At 37.6% G+C, this 25,965-nt stretch overlaps 1 protein-coding gene across 5 annotated transcripts in view; it reads left to right on the forward strand.

Annotated features, from left to right (window-relative positions):
- The first annotated feature begins 12 nt into the window (after positions 1 to 12).
- LOC137039050 (low-density lipoprotein receptor-related protein 8-like) overlaps positions 13 to 25,965 on the forward strand; it is a 57,152-nt gene continuing 31,199 nt past the window's right edge. For all 5 annotated transcript variants that reach the window (XM_067414205.1, XM_067414207.1, XM_067414206.1 and 2 more), the window contains exons 1-7: positions 13 to 60; positions 1,323 to 1,492; positions 7,640 to 8,005; positions 8,656 to 8,775; positions 17,458 to 17,583; positions 18,609 to 18,780; positions 18,901 to 19,116. In XM_067414205.1, coding sequence (XP_067270306.1) covers positions 1,429 to 1,492; positions 7,640 to 8,005; positions 8,656 to 8,775; positions 17,458 to 17,583; positions 18,609 to 18,780; positions 18,901 to 19,116 — 1,064 coding nt within the window. In that variant the 5' untranslated portion in view covers positions 13 to 60; positions 1,323 to 1,428. The remainder of the gene's footprint in view (positions 61 to 1,322; positions 1,493 to 7,639; positions 8,006 to 8,655; positions 8,776 to 17,457; positions 17,584 to 18,608; positions 18,781 to 18,900; positions 19,117 to 25,965) is intronic.

The following is a 25,965-nucleotide window of genomic DNA, read 5'->3' on the forward strand; positions in this document are numbered from 1 at the left end:
AACACGAATCTCTGAGTTTTGTAACGTGCGCTTTTGGGACTATGGCTAATATCAAAGAAGGCATGTATTTAAATTCAAAAATACCATGTGTCATCCGCTTGTCATATGTTACTTGTATGTCTAAGTGAAGAAACTTACAGGATGTTCCCCCGGGATAACATCAAAATTGTGATTATGTTGTTTCACTGATGTAATTGTTACGAGAAAAGAGATGAATAATTTCCTGTGTCATTTGTAAACTGTGCTTTTGTGTTGAATGGGGGTCTGGCATATAGTTTGAATGTCTGGGTCTATGTTACTCAACGGTGTTAAGACTGTAGGAATGTCAGTCATGTAATATATAGGTCACCTACGCACGATACGTAATTCCATATTGCACAAGTGAAGTTTGATAGCATTTTTCCCTTGCAAAGCATCAGTGGGGATATAGGTTATAGGCATCGTTTAGGCTGGGAAGCCATTTTATAAAATAAAGAATCATGTTCCAGTCATCGCTAGTCAATAAATAAATAAATAGATACATAAGATAAAAATCTAGCTTGTGATATAAAACCAGTATTGTTGTTTATTATGGGCCTAATAAATAGTATTACCACAGATTTTTTAATTCAATCTTTTATTAAGACTTTTTAAATGTTAACTAGGCTATCTAAAAAGTCGACTCAATAAACTTATTTTTCCATGTTAGAATACAATGGTATTTTAATCTCTGGGGGAAATAGGTGTCACTGCAATAAACTTAAATAGGAAATAGAAAATGCAATAAGAATGGAAATGGCAATATACAAAATAGACTAGAGGAAGAGAGAGAACGGATATAAACACTCTAAAATGTGCACTATGCATCACTATGCATTATTTTACTTACAAAGAATGCACAAATGTTGTGCACGTGTGTGTGTGTGTGTGTGTGTGTGTGTGTGTGTGTGTGTGTGTGTGTGTGTGTGTGTGTGTGTGTGTGTGTACAATAAAGGATGTATTACTAGACATGAGTGGAAAGATTACATGAGTAATGCAAATGAATGTTTCTTATGAAGTAACCAAATGTGCATCTCATCACTTCACACACAGTTATGAACATGTTTCACAGATCTTTTGCCTTCATTTTTAACAGTTTTTAACAGTGAATCTATTTTTTTAATAATTATAAATAACTAGATTCTTATTGTGAAATGGTGCACTTAAAATGTGAGCTTTAACACAATATATAGGCCTATATATTTGTTTATATGTATGTGTGTGTTTTTAAAATGTCTATTTTGGTTTGATAATCTGTTATCTATGCTATGAAATTCATATATTAGTATCTTATGTTCTTTTAGAGCCACGTTTTAACTTTTTGGGGTGACTACATAATATGTAGTGCAAAAATGACGTCATTGCCTTGCGACAAGCGCCGGCGCGCACCTAGAGGACGCTGAGCAAGGCATGGAACACCTTGGTGCATTACTTCTGCTGTTGACTTGTGTGTCACGTTTTCCTTTAACAGAAGGTAAGGGTGGTTTGTAAATATGTGTGGACAGATGATAATAAATGCACGTGCCTAATGGGTCTGAATGCGTCGCTTCGCTAGTGTTCACATTTTCCTATTGGACCTCACCTTGCACGCTGCGCTGTCACGCCATCTGATTGGATCGAACACCACATGCAGATGTCAAACTCATGTTATTTTCCTCGCGCAATAAAACCATAGCCTACACTCTCGCTTACTAAATTAATATCAGTCACGTGCACGTGTAACATAGACTAAAATAAATATACTATCATTGCATTTCATTTTGCATGCAAAATAAAATGCCTGTCCTTGGTATTGTGTCAAAGTTAGTTCCACGTGCACGCGTGAGATAGCTAAGTTAGCTCACTGTATGTACTGTAAACAAAACAAAAAAAACCGTACTTAGAGTGGCGCTGTTCGTGACCTGTTAATAAAGTTGCGTATTTTAACATAACATAAAACTTAACATAAAACTTGTTCTCTTTATCTTGTCATATGACGGATAGATTCTATAACTTTTAGATAACATAATAATGGTTCGACTCTGGATAGTTTTCTTGTTTAACATTACACACATATACGATTATATATATATATATATATATATATATATATATATATATATATATATATATATATATATATATATATATATTAGTGATAGGAAACCTTGTTTTTCTGAAGCGTTTGAGGCTTTCATCAAATTGATTGTGCTGGGAAAAACGGTTCATTACTCGAAGCTTTTAACACAGTGCGCAATAGCGATATCTGGTGGTCAGAGTTGTTTTGGTCAGCTATAAAAATGATTAAATCTATATATGATGATTATAAATGATTAAATGAGGTGTGATGTAACCGTTGTCTGCACAATCTCACAATGATTACAATTGCGGATGCCAAAATTATGTAGGCCTAATCGTTCAAAGGTACAATTTCAACACAAAATAAACCCCACTTACATTATTCTCTGTGCTTAAAATGTGTTAGTTTTCTTTCTATAGATTATATTTTCAGGCCCCACCCCATTGTTTTATTTTTAGTATAACAATATTACATTATATTAAAACCCTAACCAATGTAAATTTGACATTTGAAGATTAATGTTATAGAAAGGCATTCAACGTTTTTCAGGAAGACTTTATTTTGATGCATGCAGTCACTTCAAATAATGGCACGAAGCTTTTGAAAACATCATTAAATGTAAATTGGGATAATCATAATTAATAATCACAAATACAATTTCAAAGGAATAATAACAACCCCCCCCCAATAATAACACACACCCCCCCCCCCCCCCCCCCCCCCCCGCCCCGAATCAGGCTGGAATACACAATCTTTGCCGGTGTTGTAAAAAAATAAAATAATTTAATGATACACAGAGTACTTACCCAACATGATCATCATTTCTGAGAGAAATTGTGATGGTGAATGCATATACAAACAAGCTCTCCGTTTAGGATTTGAAAAAATATAATCCAAGCCCCTTTGATGACGTGCATGATTACGTTACTGTTGATCTGTCTAAAGCCCGCCCTGATGATTTCATTGGTCCGAACAGTTTCTGTTCGGGGATAATTACTCCTCTATGGATCGATGCCAGACCGAACTGCCCGACCTAAACATTTTGTGGGCGGGGCTAAATTCGGCTGGCATCCAGGCTAACAAAATTATGCTATTAATTGAGGATTTTGATTCAGGATTCAGTATCTGCTTCACTATCTGTCAGTCACTACTGGATGTTCCGCGACTCAGTGTCAGTCAAGTATTATGTCAGGGTGTCGTGATAATGACCGTGACGCATGCCACTATGCACTGGCACATGCCAATGAAAACCGGATGTAGGGCTGCATGATAATGATTAAACTGATAATCATGATTATATTGCTCAAAATTATAATCACGATTATTAATCATGATTATTATGTGAAAAAGGGTAATGTAGTTATAGCCACAGGGATCGAAATTAGCACCCGCCACCAGCCAAATGCGGCGGGTAAACTCGCTTCACTTACCGGCCACCGTGGCGGGTAAATAAAAATAGCTCCTGTTTCACCTCTTTGTAAACATTGTTCAATGCATGTGAGTGCGGCCGTATGTCCGAATATGACCAGTCGTTTTCGCCATCATTACCCGGATGTAGTGCCAGAAGACACGAATAAGAACCATAGAGTGTAAAAAAATATGGACGTAGTGTCCGTGACGTCACCCATAGGATTCTGGTAAGCCGTTCTGAAGCTTAAAGTAGGGGCGAGCTGGGTGTCTCCCGGATAACAGAAAATGGGCAAAAAGGTGGGATGTGCGCGGAGCTTAGGTGACGCAATGAGTTGCGTTTGCGTGCTTCTAGTAAACACAGAAACTGGCGAACGGCGGCGGTCTTTCGAATCAGCTTTGACCGCGACTCTGGAAGACTTGGAGTTAAGCTTTTCTCTGAGAAAAGAACAAAGAACGGCACTGAAGTCATTCTTAAAAAGGGAAGATGTGTTCGGAGTTTTGCCGACCGGATACGGTGAATGTTTAATCTATCAACAAGCTCTGTTTCACCTTCGTTGCTCTGGTTGGTTGTAGCGCTATCCTATCGCGTGCAGAGGGAGTTTGAAAGACAACCGTTTATCCCTCCCCTCGGATTGAGCCCTGTCAATGGTGAGTTTCCAGACCAAACATCTTGATGTGGGTCTGGCTTGTCAGGCTAGTCATGACCAGCTTTCTAACCTGAAGCGGGCAAAGAAAAGTAGAGCGCGGTAGCACTTTAAAAATGAGAGTGACGGGGCAAAATGCAAGTATTGCAATGCAATGCTTACCACATTTTTCAGGCTATACGTCGCTCTGGAGTATGAGTCGCATCAGTCAAAAAATGCGTCATGAAGAGGAAAATAACACAAGTCGCACTGGACTATAAGTCGCATTAGGGCAGAAGCAGAGCGGGAGCCGCGCGCGCTGTGCATAACGGATCAGAAGAAAGAAAGTTTGAAGTGAGAAACTTGTGAGGGACTAGCGAAAAGCAGACGTTACTTTAACTGTAATGAAGAAAACAAAAAAAGCTAATCGCGGACTGAAAGCAAGATGGCCAGAGCTGAAGGAACGAGTCCACAGATGCTTGAACTCTCTGCCGGGAGAGGCTCAGCCGCGCGAGTCAAACGCTGTGTGAATCATTCTCGGCTGCATATTTTACTACATGCCCTAATCATGCAGGCGCCCTCGCGGCCACTTGCATTGCTCGTGAACTGGAGCGCATCTCATCCTAATTTACCGAAAGACAGACAGGAAATATATCTTAAGAAAGCTTGAAATGTCTTTTGACAATTTAAAAACGAAAAGAAATAGTCTACTCTCTACTCTAGTCTACTGATTAGGTAATCCATGATGTGCATTTCTCTCTATAGGCGCGTTCACTATACGGAGATGGCGGTCGTCAAATTAATAAACTAAAAATAACCCTGACGCATACTATGGTTAACCGCTAAGGGCCTCGGTTAACGGTTAATGAAAAACTTGAAAACGTGCAGCCCTATGCTAAATAAATATTTGCATCATTTGTAATTGATTTATTATTTGAAACTTTAATATTAATTTATGCAATTGCAATGCCTTGATTTTTAGTAAAGTTACACAGTCATGGCATTAGCCATAAATGCAATGGTACTAATAATTGGCATAATTTATTTTGGTGTTTCGATTTCGGACAAGAATTTTTATTTCGGTGCATCCCTACTGACAATTTTCTGCTCTGTATGTCGTCAACACGCTTCAGAAGATGCCAAAACTAATAGTTTCATTGTTGAGACTAAAAACCTAAAGCAAGAAGCCATAAAAAACCACGAATCATCCAAACACCACATCCAGGTAAAAAAAAAAAAGCGCACAGAGCCCTACTCATTTAATGAAATGTATATCAGTTCATGTTTTGTGTGTGTATAAGAGAGAAAGAGAAAATGTCAAATGTCATTTCATTGAGTCTTGAGATTAAATAAACTGCTTAAGTATTGTACAGCTTGTAGTATTAATTTTTCACATGCAGTTACACATTGTCGGTTAAAAACAAGAAAGTGGCTGGTAAAAACATTGAGTGGCTGGTAGATTTTGAAATCCACCAGCCACAGTGGCCGGTGGACAAAAAAGTTAATTTCCATCCCTGTATAGACATTTTCCATAATCTTTACCAACCTACACTACACCTAAAAGGCCTGTAGGTGGCACACCGTCTTCATTTAACCAACCAAGATAACTTTGTCAGATGGTAAATCAATACAAATCACATGGTTTTGGTGAACACTTTGTAATCTGTATTTACATTAGTTTTTAAAGCAACACAATTCATTTGCAAATGAGACAAACCACAGATTCAGGGTGCGTTCACACTTGTAGTTCGGTTCGTTTGGTTAGTTTGGTCCGGACCAAAAAACAAAAACAAACATAATAGTCCTGGTCCGCTTAGCGTTCACACTGGCATTTTTAACAGCGAACCTAAAGTTACCGAACCAAAGGCACAGGGAGACGCTCACAACCTGATTGGTCGGCTTATATGACGTAGGAGCTCGTTTACCGAACATGCAAAACAATGCTGTGTGCGGATTACACGCGCGGGCATTTTATGCGTGTACATATGGCATTATTTTTTACCAGAGAACTCATGAAGAGCTCATGAAATGTTCAAAACAACGCTGTGTGCTGGATTAAACGCGATCATTTTATGCGTGTACATGTGGCATTATTTTTACCCGCTGAGAACTCATGAAGAGCTCATAAAATGTTCAAAACATTCAAAACAGCAGCAGGATTTCCTCCGTTGTGCAAAAGAGACGGCCGTTCTGTCGTCTGTACCTGCTAATAATGGGCAACACAGGAACTTTGATGAGAAGAGCCAGGTATGCTTTTTGTGTGTTTTTTCTAGCATTTTCGAAACATGCTCGTCAGACCAAATATTGATGAGGCTCTTCCTCGTTGCTCTACGTTTGCCCTCTAACGTTAAAGTTACTCATTTTGGATAACGCACACCGATCTTTCCGCGTCGTCAAATCAGCTGCATTATGCGTGGCATCTTGTGACATTATACGTCCGGTTTTTGGTCCGTTTACATGTCTTTGGTCCGTGTTGCGTTCATATATCAATCGAACCGCACCAGAGTTCGTCTGGAAGCGGACTGAGACCCATCTTTTTAGCGGTCTCGGTCCGCTTGTTTGGTGCGCACCAGAGTTCGGGTGGCAGCGTTCACATATGTTCAAATGAACCGCACTAACCGAGCAACCGCACCAGGGTTCGTTTTAATCGAACCAAACATGACAAGTGTGAACGCACCCTCAGATTGCAATGCAAATTCGCATTTAGAGTGAGCGCGTGCATAGAGTTGCCGATTGCACAGATTAAGTAAAACACCGGAAATAAAGTATATCCTTTTAAGGGAAAGCTATATTTTAGGGATTTTAACTCTTTTCATCTGGCAACCACAAGCATGACTGCTAGTGATAAAACAAATCTCTAAGAAAAAACCTGTTTTAAGGATAAATAACGAGGAGGAAAATATCGTGATGATTATTTGAAATCAGCTGAGAGAAGCAGATATCGTGATTTTTAAATTAAACAATGCAAAATGATCAGAATAACGTGGATCAGTGGTCATGGAATCCCGGATCGAATTATTATAAGTGCAAATCAAAAGATGAAAAGCACATAAAAAAAACAAAAAAACAAACAAAAAACAAGCATGAATCAACTTTTAAAAATGATATTGCGCAATGATACACTATTTGTTTAAAAAAAATAATAATAATAATTTTTGTTGGTTTTATTACTCTGTATTTTGTGCCCTCTTACATTTTCTGCTCTCATTTATTTTTGTATGGTGTTGTAAACTTTTGATCCATGTTCATATTTTTTAATTTGCTTTCAATTTTTTGATTCTATCTATCTATCTATCTATCTATCTATCTATCTATCTATCTATCTATCTATCTATCTATCTATCTATCTATCTATCTATCTATCTATCTATCTATCTATCTATCTATCTATCTATCTATCTATCTATCTATCTATCTAATATAAAATGACCCACATTACCATAATTCACCTACTTGTGTGATAGTTTTATGCCATTCAAACTGTCCTTCAACATCTTTCAGAACTAAAGGTCAGATTTTACTTTCGCAGGTTTTCCAAAGTGCAGCACAGGACTGTTTGTGTGTAATAACGGCGGGTGTGTGCCTCAGAATCAGCGCTGTGATGGTGTGAATCACTGTGGCGACGGCAGCGATGAGATCTCCTGTTCGAGTTGCACTAATGGCTCCTTCCACTGTGTGGCAGCAGCGCGCTGTGTTTCTGCCCGCAGCATTTGTGATGGAAAGCTGGACTGCTCAGATGGAGCTGACGAACAGTTAGACAGATGCGCATTGCTGTCTAAAACACAGACATGCACTAGGTCAGAGTTCAGATGTGCTAATGGACAATGTGTGCCCAGTTCATGGAGGTGTGACCACTCCACCGACTGTGTAGATCGCAGCGATGAAGAGAACTGTGGTGAGTTGTATTTTTTTTTTTTTCATACAATTTGTCATTCATATCCTATCATTAATAAATATATATAACATTTATTATTTGGTAACAAAATATATTCCACTACCGTTCAAATGTTTAATGATATTTTTGAAAGAAGTAGTTTATGTTTACAAAAGCTGCATTTATTTGATAAATTAATGAAAAACAGTAGTGTTGAAATATTATTAAAATTTAAAGCTAGCTGTTTTCTATGTTAATATAAAACATTTATTTATTTCCGTGATGGCAAAGCCAAATCTTCAGCATCATTACTCCAGTCTTCAGTGTCTCATGATCCTTCAGAAATCCGTCTAATATACTGCTCAAGAAGAACTTTTTATTATTAATGTTAAAACAGTTTCATATTTTTGTGGAAACTGATGCATTTTCCCCAGAAAGGAAACAGCATTTATTTAAAAAAGAAACCTTAGGTAACATTATAAATGAACATGAAAACGAATTCAAATTTCCATGAACTAAAACTAAATAACACTGCTCTTTGCTGAATATAAGTGTTGATTTCTTTAAAAATAGACTATTATGATATAGAGTACGAAAAGTGTTTAATGAAAAAATCTTAGTTTTTTTAAATTTAATGAATGTTTCATAATTCACTGTTTGTCTTTGTGTAGATCAAAATGAATGTGAGATCAATAATGGTGGCTGTTCTCACATGTGTATTGACCTTTCATTTGGCTTCATGTGCGACTGCCCCAGTGGAATGAGGCTGGTCCAGGATACACACTGTGAAGGTGAGAAATGGTTTAACTGTACAAATGACATTGCGTGTTACGATCGAGTGTATACTTTGTTGCTTTAGAAATGTTTTTTTTCCAACTGTCAGTGATTCATCATTTTTTCCATGAGCTATTCATGTTTTTTTAAGTTACATGACTGTCATAGAAACTGTCAAAACCGCCATAGAACTGCAGCATGATGTAGGCAAGGCAAGGCAAGTTTATTTGTATAGCACATTTCATACCTAATGGCAATTCAAAGTGCTTTACATAGAAATTAATTAAAACGGTGGTAACAAATGCATGAGAAAAAATATATTATTAATATTATTTTTTTATTAATAATAATAAAATAAAAAAAGAAATAAAAAATAAGATCAAATAAAATAAAATGGTCAGATCCACAGATCTGATATAAAAATAAAACATCCTTCAGTTTACAGCCTACATACATGTACCATCCTTATTAAAACACCTCTCCTTCATTTCTTTCTCAAACACGTTCATAACATCCATTTTAATCACTATTCCCTGATTTTTACTCAGAAACCTTCTCGTTAAACCCATTTTCACTCATCATACCCTCCACAGATATACACATGAGTGGTGCAAGAATTGACCCTTGTGGGACTCCGCATGTCATGGATGTCCACTCAGACTTATGGTCTCCTATACTCACATAATAACCTCTCCCTTCTAAGTATGATCTGAACCATTTGAGGACCATCCCAGAAAGCCCAACCCAGTTTTCCAGCCTGTCTAGAAGTATGGTGTGGTCAACAGTGTCGAATGCAGCACTGTGGTCCAGTTGTACCAGAATTGATGTTTTGCCTTGCCAGTGTTTAAGTGAATATCATTTATAATCTTTATGAGCGCTGTCTCTGTACTGTGATGCAGACGGAAACCAAATTGAAAATTGTCAAAGTATCCATTCGAGCGTAAGAATTTGTTCAGCTTATTGAAAACAACTTTTTCAATGATCTTGCCTATGAAAGGGAGATTTGAGATTGGTCTGTAGTAGCTCAGTATGGAGTTATCCAGATTTCTCTTTTTCAGAAGAGGCTTAACTATTGCAGTTTTAAGGGAGTCTGAAAAAGTCCCATAGATAAGTGAGGAGTTCACCACTTCTAGGAGATCCGCTTCCAAACTGTTAAACACACTTTTGAAAAAAGAAGTGGGGAGTGCGTCAAGGGCACAGGTGGATGTTTTAAGATGCTGTATTGTGTCTTCTAAAATTTTGCAGTAAGTAGCTTCGAAATCTGACATGGTCATTTTCTGAGGTTTTGGTCTGATCTGACTGACCCCAGAGCAACTAGAGGATGTGCTGATCGCCTTTCTGATATTATTGATTTTCTCTGAGAAGTAGGAAGCAAACTCACTGCATTTACTCTCTGAGAGCATTTCACTAGGAGTGTGACTCGGGGGGTTTTTTAGTCTCTCGACAGTAGCAAAAAGATTGCGCGTGTTGTTTATGTTTCTGTTTATAATATTTGAGTAGAAGGTCTGTCTAGCTTTGCCTAGTTCAACATTGAAAGCATGAAGGGTGTCTTTATAGATGTTATAATGGACTACAAGTTTTGTCTTCCGCCACATGCGTTCAGATTTTCTGCATTGTCTTTTCATTATTTGTATTGCTGTTGAGTTTCTCCAAGGTGCTTTTTGTTTGGTACTCTTTTTCCTGACTTTTAGAGGAGCAATATCATCCATTACACTCTTTACTTTTGAGTTAAAGGAGTCAAGGAGAAAATCAACACAGTCTGCAGATATGCTTGGTGTTAGAGATAAAGCCTTCATAAACAGCACATTAGTGTTCTCATTTAAGCATCTCTTTTTGACAGAGACAGATCTAGCTTCAATGGCAGGAGAGATTGATATGTCAAAGAAAATACAGAAATGATCAAACATTGCCACATCCTTAATAACAATTGATGAAATGTTTAGACCCTTACTGATAAGTAAATCTAGAGTGTGTCCACGATTGTGTGTGGGCCCATTTACATGCTGTGTCAAATCAAAAGTATTAAGAACAGTCATGAACTTTTTTGTTGTACTGGATTCAATATTGTCTATGTGAATGTTAAAATCCCCAGCAATAGCAAAACAGTCAAACTCTGAGAAAATTATTGATAACAGTTCTGTAAAGCCCTCAGTAAATCCTGCAGAGTATTTCTGAGGCCTGTAAAGAATGATAAGCCGGATGCGTGGAGCACCTTTTAACACAATACCCAGATATTCTAGAGACAAATAGTCACAAAATGATACTTACTTACATTGATAGAAATCTTTAAAAAGAGCAGAAACACCTCCACCTCTCCTAAGAGCTCTGCAGACACTCATAAAAGTGAAGTTAGGAGGGGCTGCTTCATTGAAGACTGTTGCACTACAGTTTTCTTCTAGCCACATTTCATTTTGTAGCAAAAAATCTAGGTTGTTTAGTAGGGGTGACCCCAAATAGTCGAAGATTCGATGCATCGATATGCGGAGCCTGATTCGACCACCGATCTCACGGTCGAATCTTTGCGGTTGTTATGAAATGAGGATCATACCATTTTGGCAATATGAGGCTGCTCAGTATTTTAAAGACATGTCACGGAGCTGAGCTGAGCATCCGGTGTGCGACTCCTTTAAGGGCACTGAGCTTCGCACCGCGCCTTTAACATTCGATCACGTTCAATGAGTGTACACACACCGGCGGCAGCATTCAGCGCCTGTCCGCGGCCACTCAGGAAGTTGTTTAAAATCCTGGCACACCACAGATCGCTTTTTCAAGGTTTTATATTAAATTTATATTATATTTCCCTCAAATCGTCAATGTACATACTGATTTAACCCTGTACTACAAGATACACTCATCGTGCAGCTCTTCTGTCCGTCAATTCAAAATTGAGCTTGCGTGTATATGTGCGCGGTGTGAGATCCTGAGGCGCGGAGCTGAGCTTCACGTCCTTCACCCCCTTTAGGCACAATCGGCTTCAGACCGTGCATGTAAACGCACTCAAAGTAAAGTGACAGGGAACAGGCAGCAGATTATATTGGTTTGTTAAACGGCCTGACAAAGCCTTAGACTTTCTTTCACGTAACAGAACAGAGATAGAGAAAGAGACAGGCACACTGGGTTCCCCCTTTTGTAGTAAACATTTGATAAAGTTACTGTTATAATAGGGGACCCAAAACACATCACTGAGAGCTTGAATCAGTTGTTTTTGGTTCACCCACAACAGATGGAGGAGGGTAGGTGTGTAGGTGTGTTTGTTTTTTTAGTAGAACACAAATTAAGATTTTCAACTCTAACCATTGCTTGTATAATACATGTCAATGGGGTGTAATTCTATGAGAGTAAAAAACACAGACATATTAATCCATATTAAACCCTATAGCTCGTAGCAACACATTGATGTCTTAAGACACCAATTGATTGGTTTCTGCGAGAAATTCAACAAATGTAATTTTTTTACCTCATATCAGATAAATCTCAACTACACTGTAAAAAATTATTTAGAAACAAAGTTACCTGGTTGCCTTAATTTTGAGTTCATTGAAATTAAAATTTTGAGTTAATACAATGAACATTTTTTGAGATTCAACAACCTTTATTAAAGGGGGGGTGAAATGCTGTTTCATGCATACTGATCTTTTTACACTGTTAAAGACTTGGAATCCCATACTAAACATAGACAAAGTTTCAAAAGTTAAGGTGGACGTTTGATGGGAGTATTTCTTTGTCAAAAATACTACTTCCGGTTAGTCATAAGTTTCGGCAAGTTTTTTTGCGATAATGCGTCCCCTTGACATTAATGGGGGCGGAATTTCCTTGTATGGGCCTTACGGACAATTCTACCGGAAGAGCGTGAGAGAGAGAGAGGGAGAGAGCGAAAGTAACAGGCTACGCCCATCAAAGCGAAGCGCTGGCTCGTAGGATGCGCTGCACAGGTGATGTGCACAATTACAATGTCACCAAAAAAGTGCGTTTTTGGTTGCCAGACCAAGACAGTCCTGTACAGATTCCCCAAAAACCCCGCGGTAAGGCAACAGTGGATGGAATTTGCTTTTCCGGATCAGCAACTGAGTTGCGCGAATGTTTATATCTGTTCGCTGCATTTCGGTGCCGACTGTTTCATAAACAAGGCCCAGCTCGACGCCGGATTTTCCAATCGCCTAATGCTGAAGGATGGAGCAGTCCCAACGATAAAGGTCCCAACGTTAGAACCACAGGCGGTGAGTGAGACTGCTTCAAATGTCTGTGTTTTTGCCTATGCTCATCAAGTAGCCCAAACATGATCAAGTATAGTTAATTGATCAATGGAGCATGCGATGTGTAGTGCGTGTACATTTGTTTAGCTGGCCACTATATGTGTAACTTTATGTTTGTGTATTGTAAAAGCACTCCAAACAACAATACACAAAGAGGGGGGAAATATGTTGAACTAAATAAGCACGCTTCTTCATTTAAATGCGCTACTATTCCGTGTCTTTCTATGTAAACACTAACTTAGCCTGCCGTGCAAAACCAGTCCGCTTACTAATGTTACAATTGTCTACACAAACCACGCGTAAACACACACACACACGTGCACAACTGCACTTCCCACATGTACACCTTCAAAGACAAAAATACGACGATATAATTCAAGTATAAATATGTAAATAACACAAGTCGCTAAGCATATTATATAGTTAGTGTATAACTTGTACCACATAGAGACGTCCTGCTCTAGTCGTTTTTTGCTGCTGCTCCTGTTCAACTGCAGCCTCTGGGTCTGATTCCGGATCATAGATGTATGGCTGTATCTGATTAAAAGCCATATTTTTATTTTGAATAAAGTTTTTTCCCGCTGTTAGGGATGACACAGCTTTACGACGCACTCAACACGGCGGCGCACACACGTCATTATTTAGCTCCGCTCACACGATACGCCCCCACCCACTCTGCTTTTTTCGGAAAGACTCGGAACAGCGCATCTTTCTTATATAATTATAAAAAAAATAAAGACTTTTCGGAGATATGCAGGATGCAATGCTACTCTATAGGTACTCAAGATTGACATGACACTGACTGAAACTGAGTGTTTCACCCCCCCTTTAAAAGATTATTAAAAGATTTTGTAAGCATATTGGGTAATTATGTGTGTGTTATTTCTGATGACGCAGTGAAACATGCCAAATTGTGCTATTTTTATGATTTATCACATTTTTTATGTGGTTCAGATACAAAAATATTTTGAGTTTCTATTTATTAAACTAATTTCCTTCATTGTATCAACTCAAATTTTTAATTTCAATAAACTCAAAATTTTAAGGCAACCAGGTTACTTACTTTTTTAAGTTAAACCAACAAAAACCACCACAAATTTTTTACAGTGTAGTATTCCCCATCGCCATTACTTTTGCTGAAGAAGGTCAAAATCCTGACACGATCATAGATATATTTACTTTGATGCCTCATTCGACAGATCCGCTCAGGCACTAATGATCGATCTATCTATCTATCTATCTATCTATCTATCTATCTATCTATCTATCTATCTATCTATCTATCTATCTATCTATCTATCTATCTATCTATCTATCTATCTATCTATCTATCTATATATATATATATATATATATATATATATATATATATATATATATATATATATATATATATATATATTGAGCAAAATAAGTATTTGAACACCCTGCTATTTTTCAAGTTCTCCCACTTGGAAATCATGGAGGGGTCTGAAATTGTCATGGTAGGTGCATGTCCACTGTGAGAGACGTAATATATATTTTTTAAAAGTCCAGAAATCACAATATATGATTTTTTAACTATTTATTTGTATGATACAGCTGCAAATTAGTATTTGAACACCTGTCTATCAGCTAGAATTTACTGGCACAGGGTTGTGTTCCCGGGCTGTGTTCTACTAAAGGAAAACACGCCTACATCTAGAATGTCCTGGGGGTATCCAGGTAAACATTACATTCATTTTTGGGTGAACTTCTTTTAAAAGATCAAATTCAGTTTACACCTTTTTCATGATGCAAACTATATGCAGGTGAGTAGATGAGCCAATAATATGGCCGCAAAGTGTTTTCTTTATGGTGGTTTTTGATGGGGGGAAACACTTAACGAGAAACCTTTTATTATATTAGTAGTTTGTGTTCATTTGCTTGCCTGTAAAAAGTATGCAACTTTTAATAAGGTGCATATTAAATTTGGTCTTAATATCACTGTCTAACTGCATTAATACTGATTACAAACCTGGTAAATATGACTGGTGGGTAATGGAGAAAAGCCTTGTTTTGACCTTCAGCTGGGCATTCCTATAATGGTGTGATCATATCATGTGAAAACTATGAATGGTGTACAGTTACCAAGCTAAAACAAGTTCAACAGCCTTTTTAATCTAAACATGCCCTTCCCTGTGAGGCAACCCCACTTCATGTGAAATTAAGTTTCTTTATTTGTGTTTTAATGATTGATAACACTTTAGCAATCAAAATGTAATTTACTTGGTAAATAAAATAAAAAATATATTTAAACAATAAGACTGTGTTGGGCTATATAACAATGATTCGTTTTCTGTTGATGAATGTATCTAAACAGCTGCTCACATGTCTAATAAAACACATATATTTAAGTGTCTTTGGTGTTTCAATGTTTTTTTTCTACAAAATCAAGGGTGACGCAGGTATGATGTCATTGATAGGCGATGCACAGACTAGGTCCGTGTCCAGGTGAAAATGGCTTATTTCTCTGGATTTAAACATTCTTGGAAACATTTGGGATACTGCAAGTCAACGAAATATGTAACAGCTGTTCTAGTGGTTTTTGGATATTTTAATCGTAAAATCTAGCCTGACGTGGTCATACTCAATTGTAGTCAGAATATGAGTCTGACACTCCTCCATTGGGCTGTGAACTATTGGGGGAGTTTCAACCGGACCAGGAAAGACCTCAATTGGATAGACCTACAACCAATCAGAGCAAAGGAGTTAATGACGCATGTTGAGCGACGCATGGTATTGGGAAAGTCGGATAATTGTACGGACTCGGATCTTTGAATCGCTTTCAGCAAAATTAACAAATCTTTTTTCCACAAGTTCGTCAACATTCCGTTCATTTCAGCACATTATGATTAAAATGTCACGTTAAATTCCCCAACACATCTTGTACTTATGCAAACGTTGATCACATTTGGAATAAAAATTAATTATAAGCACCCCCATTCTAAAATCACTCCACTGGCTTCCTGTGTCGCTCCGGATCGAGTATAAGATCTCCCTCCTTACCCACCAGTGCATCCATGGTGACGCACCCACCTATCTCAAGGAACTCCTCACCACACAAACATCCACACGTAACCTCCGCTCGGTTTCAGCGTATCTTCTTAAAACTTCCATGACCAAACTCTGTACTATGGGAGATCAGGCCTTCTGCTCTGCAGCCCCTAGTCTAAAGCCCTGCATTTATGCCCGAGCACGACGGGCCCCAACTTTTTTTACGCCCCTTAGGGCCGGGCTTCGGGCCAATTTTCACATCATACCTAAAATGCAGGCCAGGCTTTGGGCCTTTTTTTAGGCTTCTCCTTTGTTTTATATTTATTTTATTTATTAAAAGTAACAATGAGATGTTCTGCGCTGGCTGAAACAACACGAGACCACGCCAGCAGCAGTGTGTGTTTCTTCAGCGCAGCTGCTCGAGTTATGGCCTTTTTACAACTGGTTCCTTCATTCGTTTTCTCTCACCCGATATCTTTTTGATTGCGAAATGACCAGGAGTAGGCCTGAATGCCTTCCGAGATTCTTTCGAGACGTATTTAATTCCGATTACTCAAACAAACCAATTCAGAAGGTGTATGAAAGCATTTCAGACGAAACTGGACAAATGTAAATGTATCTGGTTGTTTAAACCACATGTATAAATTGTACTCCTGGCAAACGGTTAAAAAATAAACGTGTGAGAGCATGTTATGGGCTATACGTTGTTGTCAGATAGATATGATGGTGCTGCAAAATGCATCGCTGCAAATGAGTAAAGCAGGCCAAAGCAAATGGCCATAAATGAAACTTTAAATAAGTCTTAGGGCTCTACCCTAGTCTGTGGAATGCTCTCCCTGACCACCTGCGGACCTCACAGACTGTAGATGCTTTTAAGCGTGGTCTTAAAACCCACCTTTTTAGCAGAGCTTTTTATTTTATTTACTTATTTATTTATTGTTGTTGTTGATTGTTTTAATTCTGTAGCACTTTGAGATTTTTTTTAAAATATAAAGTACATTACAAATAACATTTATTAATATTATTATTATTATTATTATTATTATTATTATTATTATTATTATTATATACAAACAAGTTCTCTGTTTAGGATTAGAACGAATTCAACCCAAGGGCTTTTTGGTGATGTGGATGATTACATTGCATTATCTGCCAATCATCACATAAAGCTCGTCCTGACAATTTGATTGGTCTGAACGGTTTCTTTTCAGGCATAATTACTCTACAACGGATCAAATCCAGAACGAATTGCCCGACAATGTTGTGGCTGAATTCGGCTGGCATGCAGGCAACAAAAAAATGACATATTGTGCCTTTAACTAAGCGTATAAAATGTTAGTAATCCCTCTCTAATTGGTTATGCAAATAATCATGGGTGACTGGTATTAATAGGTTTCAATTTTCACACAAATACTGACTTTTCACTTTTAGATGTGGACCACTGTCTTGATTCAGATGTGTGTGATCAAATTTGCACCCATTCCAATGGATCTCTTGCGTGTGAGTGCCAGGATGGGTATGAACTGACCGGCAGAAGTGGACAGTGCAAAGCTACAGGTGAGAGAAAGATTTAAACATAATTGTCCTGTAAAGATTGTAATAACTGTTAAGATTGTAGATCTTTTAATATGTTTTTTTATGTGTTTGGGTCAGTGATCATTTGTTATTATTTATGGTTACATGTTATTTGAAAGTGTCCTTGTTACAGTGTAATTATAATTAAGTACAGCGTAATATTAATTAACAACATGTACTTACTATAGAGTTTGGTTTAGGGTCCGATGCTTTAATTATGCATAATTTACATTTTTCAGCATATTAATTACATTAATTAATGTGTAATAAGGACACTGTAAAAATGGTCCCACTTTATATTAGGTGGCCTTAAGTACTATGTACTAACATTGTAACTAATCATTTGATACAATGGACTTATTGTGTACATACATGTTTTTACATTGTACTTACATTTTTAAAAATACCTGCATGTAATTAAGTCTGTAATTTCATAGCTCAGAAGGGTATTGAGAGTTCCTAGACGACACTTGCGGGCAAATTAAATTTGCTGCCGCTAGTGTGCGTCTAGATTTCTAGGTTAACTGAAGACTGGAGTGATGTTGAAAATTCAGCTTTGCATCACAGGAATAAATTACATTTTTAAATACTGTATATTCAAATCTAAAAGGGTTATTTTAACATTTGTATATTTCACAATATTGCTTTTTTTAACTGTAATTTTGATCAAATGATTGTAGCCTTGGGGAGTATACTCTTTCAAAAACATTTAAAATCTTACTGACCCAACATTTTTTGAATGGTAGTGTGTATTATTTATTAATATTTTTATCAGCTTTGTATTGTTTGTTTTCTGTTTTCTTTTAATTTATTTATTTATTTTAAGTTTTTGAAAATGTTGTGATTTTAGTTATTTTTATATATCCCTATTTAGCTGTCATTTTTTCAATTTTGTTTTAGACATTTTATTTTATTTGAGTTAATTGCCAAGGCAGCTTCAGTGACTTTATATTATATATAGTTAAGAGTAACACCATTGATTCAGGTGAGGGATTGGTCTTGTCCAGGTTTTGGTGCTCATGTGGTGGTCAGCACTCAGGAGGGTGTTAAGTGGATGGACCTCGGTGACTCTGAGCAAAGAAACATCACGTATAAAAGAGTCTCGCCAGGACCTGTTACAGCACTTAATGCAAATAACACAATATACTGGACCAGTCCTGAGAATGACGTCATCTACAGGTGCAGAGCCATATTTATTAAATAATAAATTGTACCCAATGAATATGCTTAAAAATGTCAGCTTTTACCTAGAATTCTATTCCAAGACAAAACATTTAAGCCAGTCTATGTCTATTTCAGAATGTCTTTAGACTCCAGTGACCATAGACCAGCTGTGTTGTTAAAGGCCTCCATAGGCATTCAGGGATTGGCAGTAGACTGGATCCATGAGCTTCTGTACTGGGTCAGCACCAGTACTCATGGTTTACACGTGGCTTCTCTGAATGGCTCCAAACAAAGACAGCTCGTCTCTGGACTCTCCAGACCTACTGCAGTTGCTGTCCATCCACTGCTAGGGTGAAGTACTATTGTTTTCTCTATGTAAATCGCATACCCCTGGTTTCACAGACAGGGCTGAGAATAAAGGGATAGTTTACCAATAAATGAAAATTCTATCATTAATTACTGACACTCATGTCACTCCAAACCTGTAAGACTTTCATTCATCTTCGGAGAACAAATAAAGATATTTCTGATGAAATCTGAGATCTTTCTGTCCCTCCATTGACGGCTACATAACTGACACTTTGATGCTTCAAAAAGTTCATAAAGAAACATTTTCTAAGAGTCTCGATCGCTTTATATGATGAACAGATTTATTAATTTATTCACACTTTTTAATCACAAGGGTTATTTCACCCAAAAATGATATTTCTTTCATTAATGGCTCAACGTCGTTCCACACCTGTAAGACCTCTGTTCATCCTCGGAACACAGTTTAAGATATTTTAGATTTAGTCTGAGGGTTTCTGTCCTTTGAATGTAAGTGTATGCCCACTTACTGTCCACGTCCAGAAGGTAATGAAAACATCATCAAAGTAGTCCATATGTGACATCAGTTAGTTAGTTAGAATCTTTTGAAGCATTGACAATATATTTTCAATCAATCAATCAATAATTTATTTATATAGCGCTTTACAGCAGCCAAAAGGTGCACAAGGCGCTTTCCAGAACAAACATCAATCAACAACATAAAGACAAATACAAACAAACAAGAACAAGACTAAAAGTCAAAAGCTTGATTAAAAAAGTGTGTTTTCAGATGTACTTTGAAAATACTCAGCACCGTAATGTTTCGAAGGTGCACAGGGAGTGCATTCCACAACTTAGGTCCTAGAACACTAAATGACCGGCCTCCAAACTTTTTATACCTGTATGTTGTGGTAACCAGAGAAATTTGATCAGAGGAACGGAGTGTCCTGGCTGGCTGATATATTTTTACTAGTTCTGTGAGGTATACTGGGGCCAAACCATGGATGGCCTTAAACACAAACAACAGGATTTTATACTCCACCCTAAACTGCACTGGGAGCCAGTGAAGCGAGCGGAGGACAGGGGTGATGTGTGACCGTTTAGATGTGTTAGAGAGAAGACGTGCGGCAGCGTTTTGTACCAGTTGAAGGCGACTGATAAGTGATGTATTTAGTCCAGTGTAGAGGGCATTACAGTAGTCGATCCTCGAGCTGATGAAGGCATGAATTGCTTTTTCAAGGTCGGCTCTGGACAAAAAATATTTGACCTTACTAAGAAGTCTTAGCTGGTAAAAACTCGCCTTCACTACTGCACCAATCTGTTTATCATACTGCATGTTTTTGTCCAAAATAACACCCAGGTTACGTACAGATGGAGCAAACTGAGGTGTCGTAGGTCCAAAGGTAAAAGCACTGCTGGATGAATCCGGGCTGAACAGGATGTACTCAGTCTTTTCTTCATTTAAATGAAGGAAATTCTGGGAAAGCCACTGTTTGATGTCCTGAAGACAATTATAGAGAGGATCCAGTGCCGACCGATTACTCAGTATCACAGGAAGGTAGATCTGGAGGTCGTCGGCATAGAAATGAAAATGAACGTTGTGTCTGGAGATGAGTTGATTTTGGTCCAAACATAACAAAAAATACGACTTTATTCAGCACTGGTCTTGTCTTCCACATTTGTTTTCAAACCTCAAATAAAGAATCAAACTGTCGCGAATCAGCAGATTGATTCGTGATTCATATCGCCAATGTGACGTGATTTCAGCAGTTTTCCCGTTTGAAACGCGATCCGAATCATGACCGTTTGATTCTTTATGTGAGGAACACGAAGAGAAGACAATGCTGAATAAAGTCTTTTTTTTTATTTTTTTGGACCAAAATGTATTGTCGACGCTTCAAAAGAGTCTAACTAACCAACTGATGTCACATATGGACTACTTTGATGATCATGATGATATTATTGTTATATTATCTTACTAGCTATTTATTACTTATAGAAATAGTGTAATGTCATATAGTTACATTATTGCAAAATACGTAATGTTTTGAGGACCAAGTTTGTAGTCAAAGTATGGCCAGGTCATATTGTTGATGTTTCGTCCGTACCAGTTAATGTGCATAACTGTTTATCCTTCGGTGACCCGGCTTGCTTACTAGCCTGCGCATTCACGGCAGGCTCAGTTGTGATGGGGGAGGAGCTGTGGAGGGAGGGCTGTAGCGCAGCAGAGAGCAAGGGGGAGTGGCTCAGGGCTCAGTCTGAGGGGCGGGATAAACGGTTGTCTTTCAAACTCCCTCTGCACGCGATTGGATAGCGTTACAACCAATCAGAGCAACGAAGGTGAAATGGAGCTAGTTGATAGATTAAACATTCGCCGTATCCGGTCTGCAAAACTCTGAACATATCTTCCCTTCTTAACAATGACTTCAGTGCCGTTCTTTGTTCTTTTCTCAGAGAAAAGCTTAACTCCAAGTCTTCCAGAGTCGTGGTCAAAGCTGATTCGAAAGACCGCCGCCGTTCGCCAGTTTCTGTGTTTATTAGAAGCACGCAAATGCAACTCGGCCGTCGTCATTACGGCCCCACCCACTGACTCTATACACGATGTGATTGGCCCGACAAGAGTTGGGCGATTACAGCTCAGAAGGGTATTGAGAGTTGCTAGACGACACTCGCGGGCAGGTTAGATTTGCTGCCGCTAGGGTGCGTCTAGATTTCTAGGCTAGGTTTTGTGCACACTGTCAACACACATTTATATTCAAACAACGATACTGTTATTTTGCATAATAGATGCTCTTTAAACATTGATCAGGGAACATTTACAGAAGCTCAAACAAACTTGAGTGATGTGTGAGAACAGACCTCATCGGTTCTCGCCAACACCCTAAGAAATTAACTTTTTGAAGCTTCAAGTGTCAGTTGTGTATCTGTCAATGGAGGGACAGAAATTTCAAAAAGATCTTCATTTGTGCTCTGAAAATGGAAGAAAGTCTTATGGGTTTGAACCAACATAAGGGTGAGTAAATAATGACACAATTTATTTTTAGGTGAACCCTGGGGATCCCTTTAAGCCAAGAGTAGGTCTTAGTTAGGACATTTAAGTTAGTAGCTTTTAAAATATGCCTTAGAAAAGAACATTGCTTGTGTGCATCTTGAGACAAAACAATGGCACTGATATATTTTGTCAGTGCAATTTCCTTTCATTTTAGACAGCTCAAACTAAAATTTTAGTCTAGGACTAGCTTGAGCCTTGTCTGTGAAATCTGACAATAGTCACATAAATGTAAACCACAATGATCTGTTGAAAAAAAAAGTAGGAGTGGAATGAATTAATATGATGGATATCAGTTGTTTTGCTTTTTTTTTATTATTATTAATGTTAGCAGCTCATAAAAATATTATAATCGCCCAAGTTCTATAATTATAACATACAATGTAATATATTTTATGTAATATATGCAAGTGCTTATATTTTGATGTATAAGAAGAAGAAGAAAGAATACCTTTTTCCTTTGAATGAATTTCATTGTGATGAATTGTGCACAATACATTTATTCAGGAAATATATGGTCAATATTGATTTCATGCTATCTTTAAGGGTATACTCCACCCTAAAATGAAAATATTCACATCATTTACTCATTTACTCAACCTCATGTTACCACAGATAAAGTATATTTTGCATTTTCTTCCTGCTTATCCTGTTACACAAATAATGTAACAGGATAACCTAGAAGAGGCAGAGGATGTTTAGTAAAAAAAAAAAAAAAAGTTAAATAAGAACAAAGGAATACTCAGCAGTGTACAGGGAAATAAAACACGAAAATACGATTTTCTTTATCAAATTTCTTTATATTGTTTTTGATCCTGGAACAACATTCCTGTCAACCAGTCAGATTTGAGGTATAGGTTTATAGTTAATACAAAGTTAAGGCTTACAACAGGAGCTATGGGCTTCTACATCATTCTTATTCGCCTATTGTTTTCCTTCTGATTTTAGGGATACGTTTTGGGTAGGGACTTTTTTTTGGACAGACATGATTTGAAATTAGCGTGAGAAGAAATGCAGAAAAACAGTGTACCGTCACTTTGAGCAACGATTGTAAAACTGTGAATAATTTACATATAAGAGAAATCTACACAGATAAATTAAAAAATAAATAGCCTTGCTATTTCACAAAATCTTAAATGTATTAAATAATAAGTTTTAACAGCTTTTTTTGTTTGTAATCTCCATAACAGTAAATATATTATTATCTATTTCCTTAAGCACCATATAAAAAGGTTTCTGAATGCAAAATGTACACCAACTAGGTATTGGCACATGGTCTTAGCGCTAAACCTTGACTAACTGGGGCCTAGGTCAGGAAACAGACGGACTAGCTTAATCAACTGTCTGCTAGCTGTCTCACATCATAAAAGACCCCCAGAAAAAATACATAGAGACTCTTTCAGCTAGATATTATCACATAGAGACTGTGTCTGTTTTCTACAAATTAGTAAATATAAAAAAACCCATCAAAATCATTCAACAGTAAAAATGTAATTGATGTCCAACAAGAAAAACATGATATAATACAGATGAACAAATTATATAGCTCGGGCTGCTGAATATTCAATCCCTTTCCCTTCATTAAGCTTATTCTTAATGATGTTAATGATTACTGATAATAATCTAGATGTAATGTGTTTAACAGGTTTATCAGGTTTACCAGTGTTAAACCTGGCTAAAACCTGACAACCACATCACTTTCCATCCAACAAGAATTATTGTTATTAGATCAAGCCGCATCTGAAAGGTAAACAGGGAGGTGTCAGGACCCACCCAGCAGAGCAATGACATCTCAGATCATTGTCTCAATAAACCCGTCTCTGACGTGATGACTCCAATCTTTTGATTATTCAGGTCTAATATGACTTCTGACCTGTAAGGTTGCCAGAATAATAATCATAAACTTTTTGTTAATTGGCCAGGGAAGAAACTGGCACCCCGACTGGTCTCTCCCAAGGTTTATTTTTCTCCAATATGCCACCTGATGGAGTTTTTGCTCCTTGCCACTTTTTCCTTTTCTCGCCTCTGGCTTGGCTTGCTCATTCGGGGACACTTAAACGTATATAAATAAAGTTGACTTAACCAATGAAAATGACATTTTACAAGTAGAGTATAATCACAAGATCTTATTCTCCATACTTTTATTATAATGTAAGAAACCAAATATGAAATGCTAAAAAAAAACATACCGTAAAGGACAACACGGCCGTCTGTGTTGCTGTGTTGTTATATTGCATGTTTTTCTCTTTATCAAACACGTCGTCTTATTTTGTAACGGTTGTGCCTTTTTATGTCTGCAGAAAATGTATTTAAATTTAGAAACCCCCAACAAAACCTATTTTCATATGGATAGTACTAGAAAGTATGAGGCACAAGGAAGTTGCCATACCTAAACAAAAGTAATTTACAGAAATATTTAGAGCATTTATTCAAAGCAGTTCACACCCAGGCAAAGACCTGAGTCAATGTAATGTCTTTGAGTAGTGCCTTGTGCTATTGCCACCTACATATTGATTGGCCCACAAAATTATGCCATTAATTCTACTGCGATTTCAACAACAACATTTACATTGTATGAACTCACATTTGATAGTTGTCTAGAATGGTTTATAGTTAACAATAGTAAATATAGTTATATTAGGGCTGACAATCTACTCAAATATTTAATTGCAGTTAATTGCATGATTGTCATGAGTTAACTCGATCAATCTCAAATAGGGAACTCAATTTTACAAGTTTAATTTTCCCAACATTACTCTTATATTATGAAACAAAGATACATGTTTGTAATACGATTCGTAGATGGGAAGGAAGGAGGCGGGAACCGGCGAACGTTTCCAAACTTTAATTCAACATAAATAAACAAAACAAAAGTAAAACCGCGGGCAGCCCCTCACGGACGACTGCCCGCAAATACACAAAATAAAACATGGGCAGCCCCTCACGGACGACTGCCCACAAACACATAAACAAAACTAAACATAATCTCCAGGCCTGGTCCTCTCTCGTCTTCCGCAGCCCTTGCTCCTCCTTTTATGCTCCCGTCACATGGCCGCGAGACGAGACCGGTGTGCCACGCAGCTGGCACTCGTCAACATTAATCACCGGCGCGCTCTCGCGGTCCCTCGCCCCGCTGCCTGTCACACCACAATGTTATTCCGACGCATTGCATAATTGAAAGGCGAGTGTGCACGCATTTATATAGGCTGTACAGAAAACATCATTACACTGTCATTATTACTCACCCTCATGTCGTTCCAAACCCGTAAGACCTCTGTTCATATTAGGAACACAATTTCAGATATTGTGTTCCTAATATATTGTGTTCCAGATATTGGGTTATGATCAACATGAGGGTGAGTAATTAATGACAAGTTTTTCAGTTTTGGGTGAACTAACCCTTTAGGGGGGTTGTTTCCCCCACTCTATATTAAAGACAGAAATGGGAGATTATTTATAATAAACATGCTGAAACAAAAAAAAAACATACATTAAGATAATGTTGCACAATTAAAATTAAAGATGATAACGCATAGGAAATATAATGCAGCCTCTGTTGCTATTGACGTGTACCCGAAGTTATGTTTGGGCCACAAAAGCGCACATGCGCAGTAAAATTTGTTATGTTGCTGCCGTCTATATTCCTATTTGTGGAATATGGACCTCCTCCAGGTATGGTGTGGTACTGGTGCACTCTCAGGTCCGCATGACAGCTTTCGCATTACCAATTTTTCATACGAACTGTGCCCTGTTCTGAATTAAACTGCCAGTGTAAAAACTCAATTTATTTATATTCTTAAAATAAGAGAAATCCCTGCTTATTCTGAACTTTTAAGATTAGGCTT

Source organism: Pseudorasbora parva, chromosome 13 (assembly GCF_024679245.1).
Source record: "Pseudorasbora parva isolate DD20220531a chromosome 13, ASM2467924v1, whole genome shotgun sequence".
Classification (NCBI taxonomy): domain Eukaryota; kingdom Metazoa; phylum Chordata; class Actinopteri; order Cypriniformes; family Gobionidae; genus Pseudorasbora; species Pseudorasbora parva.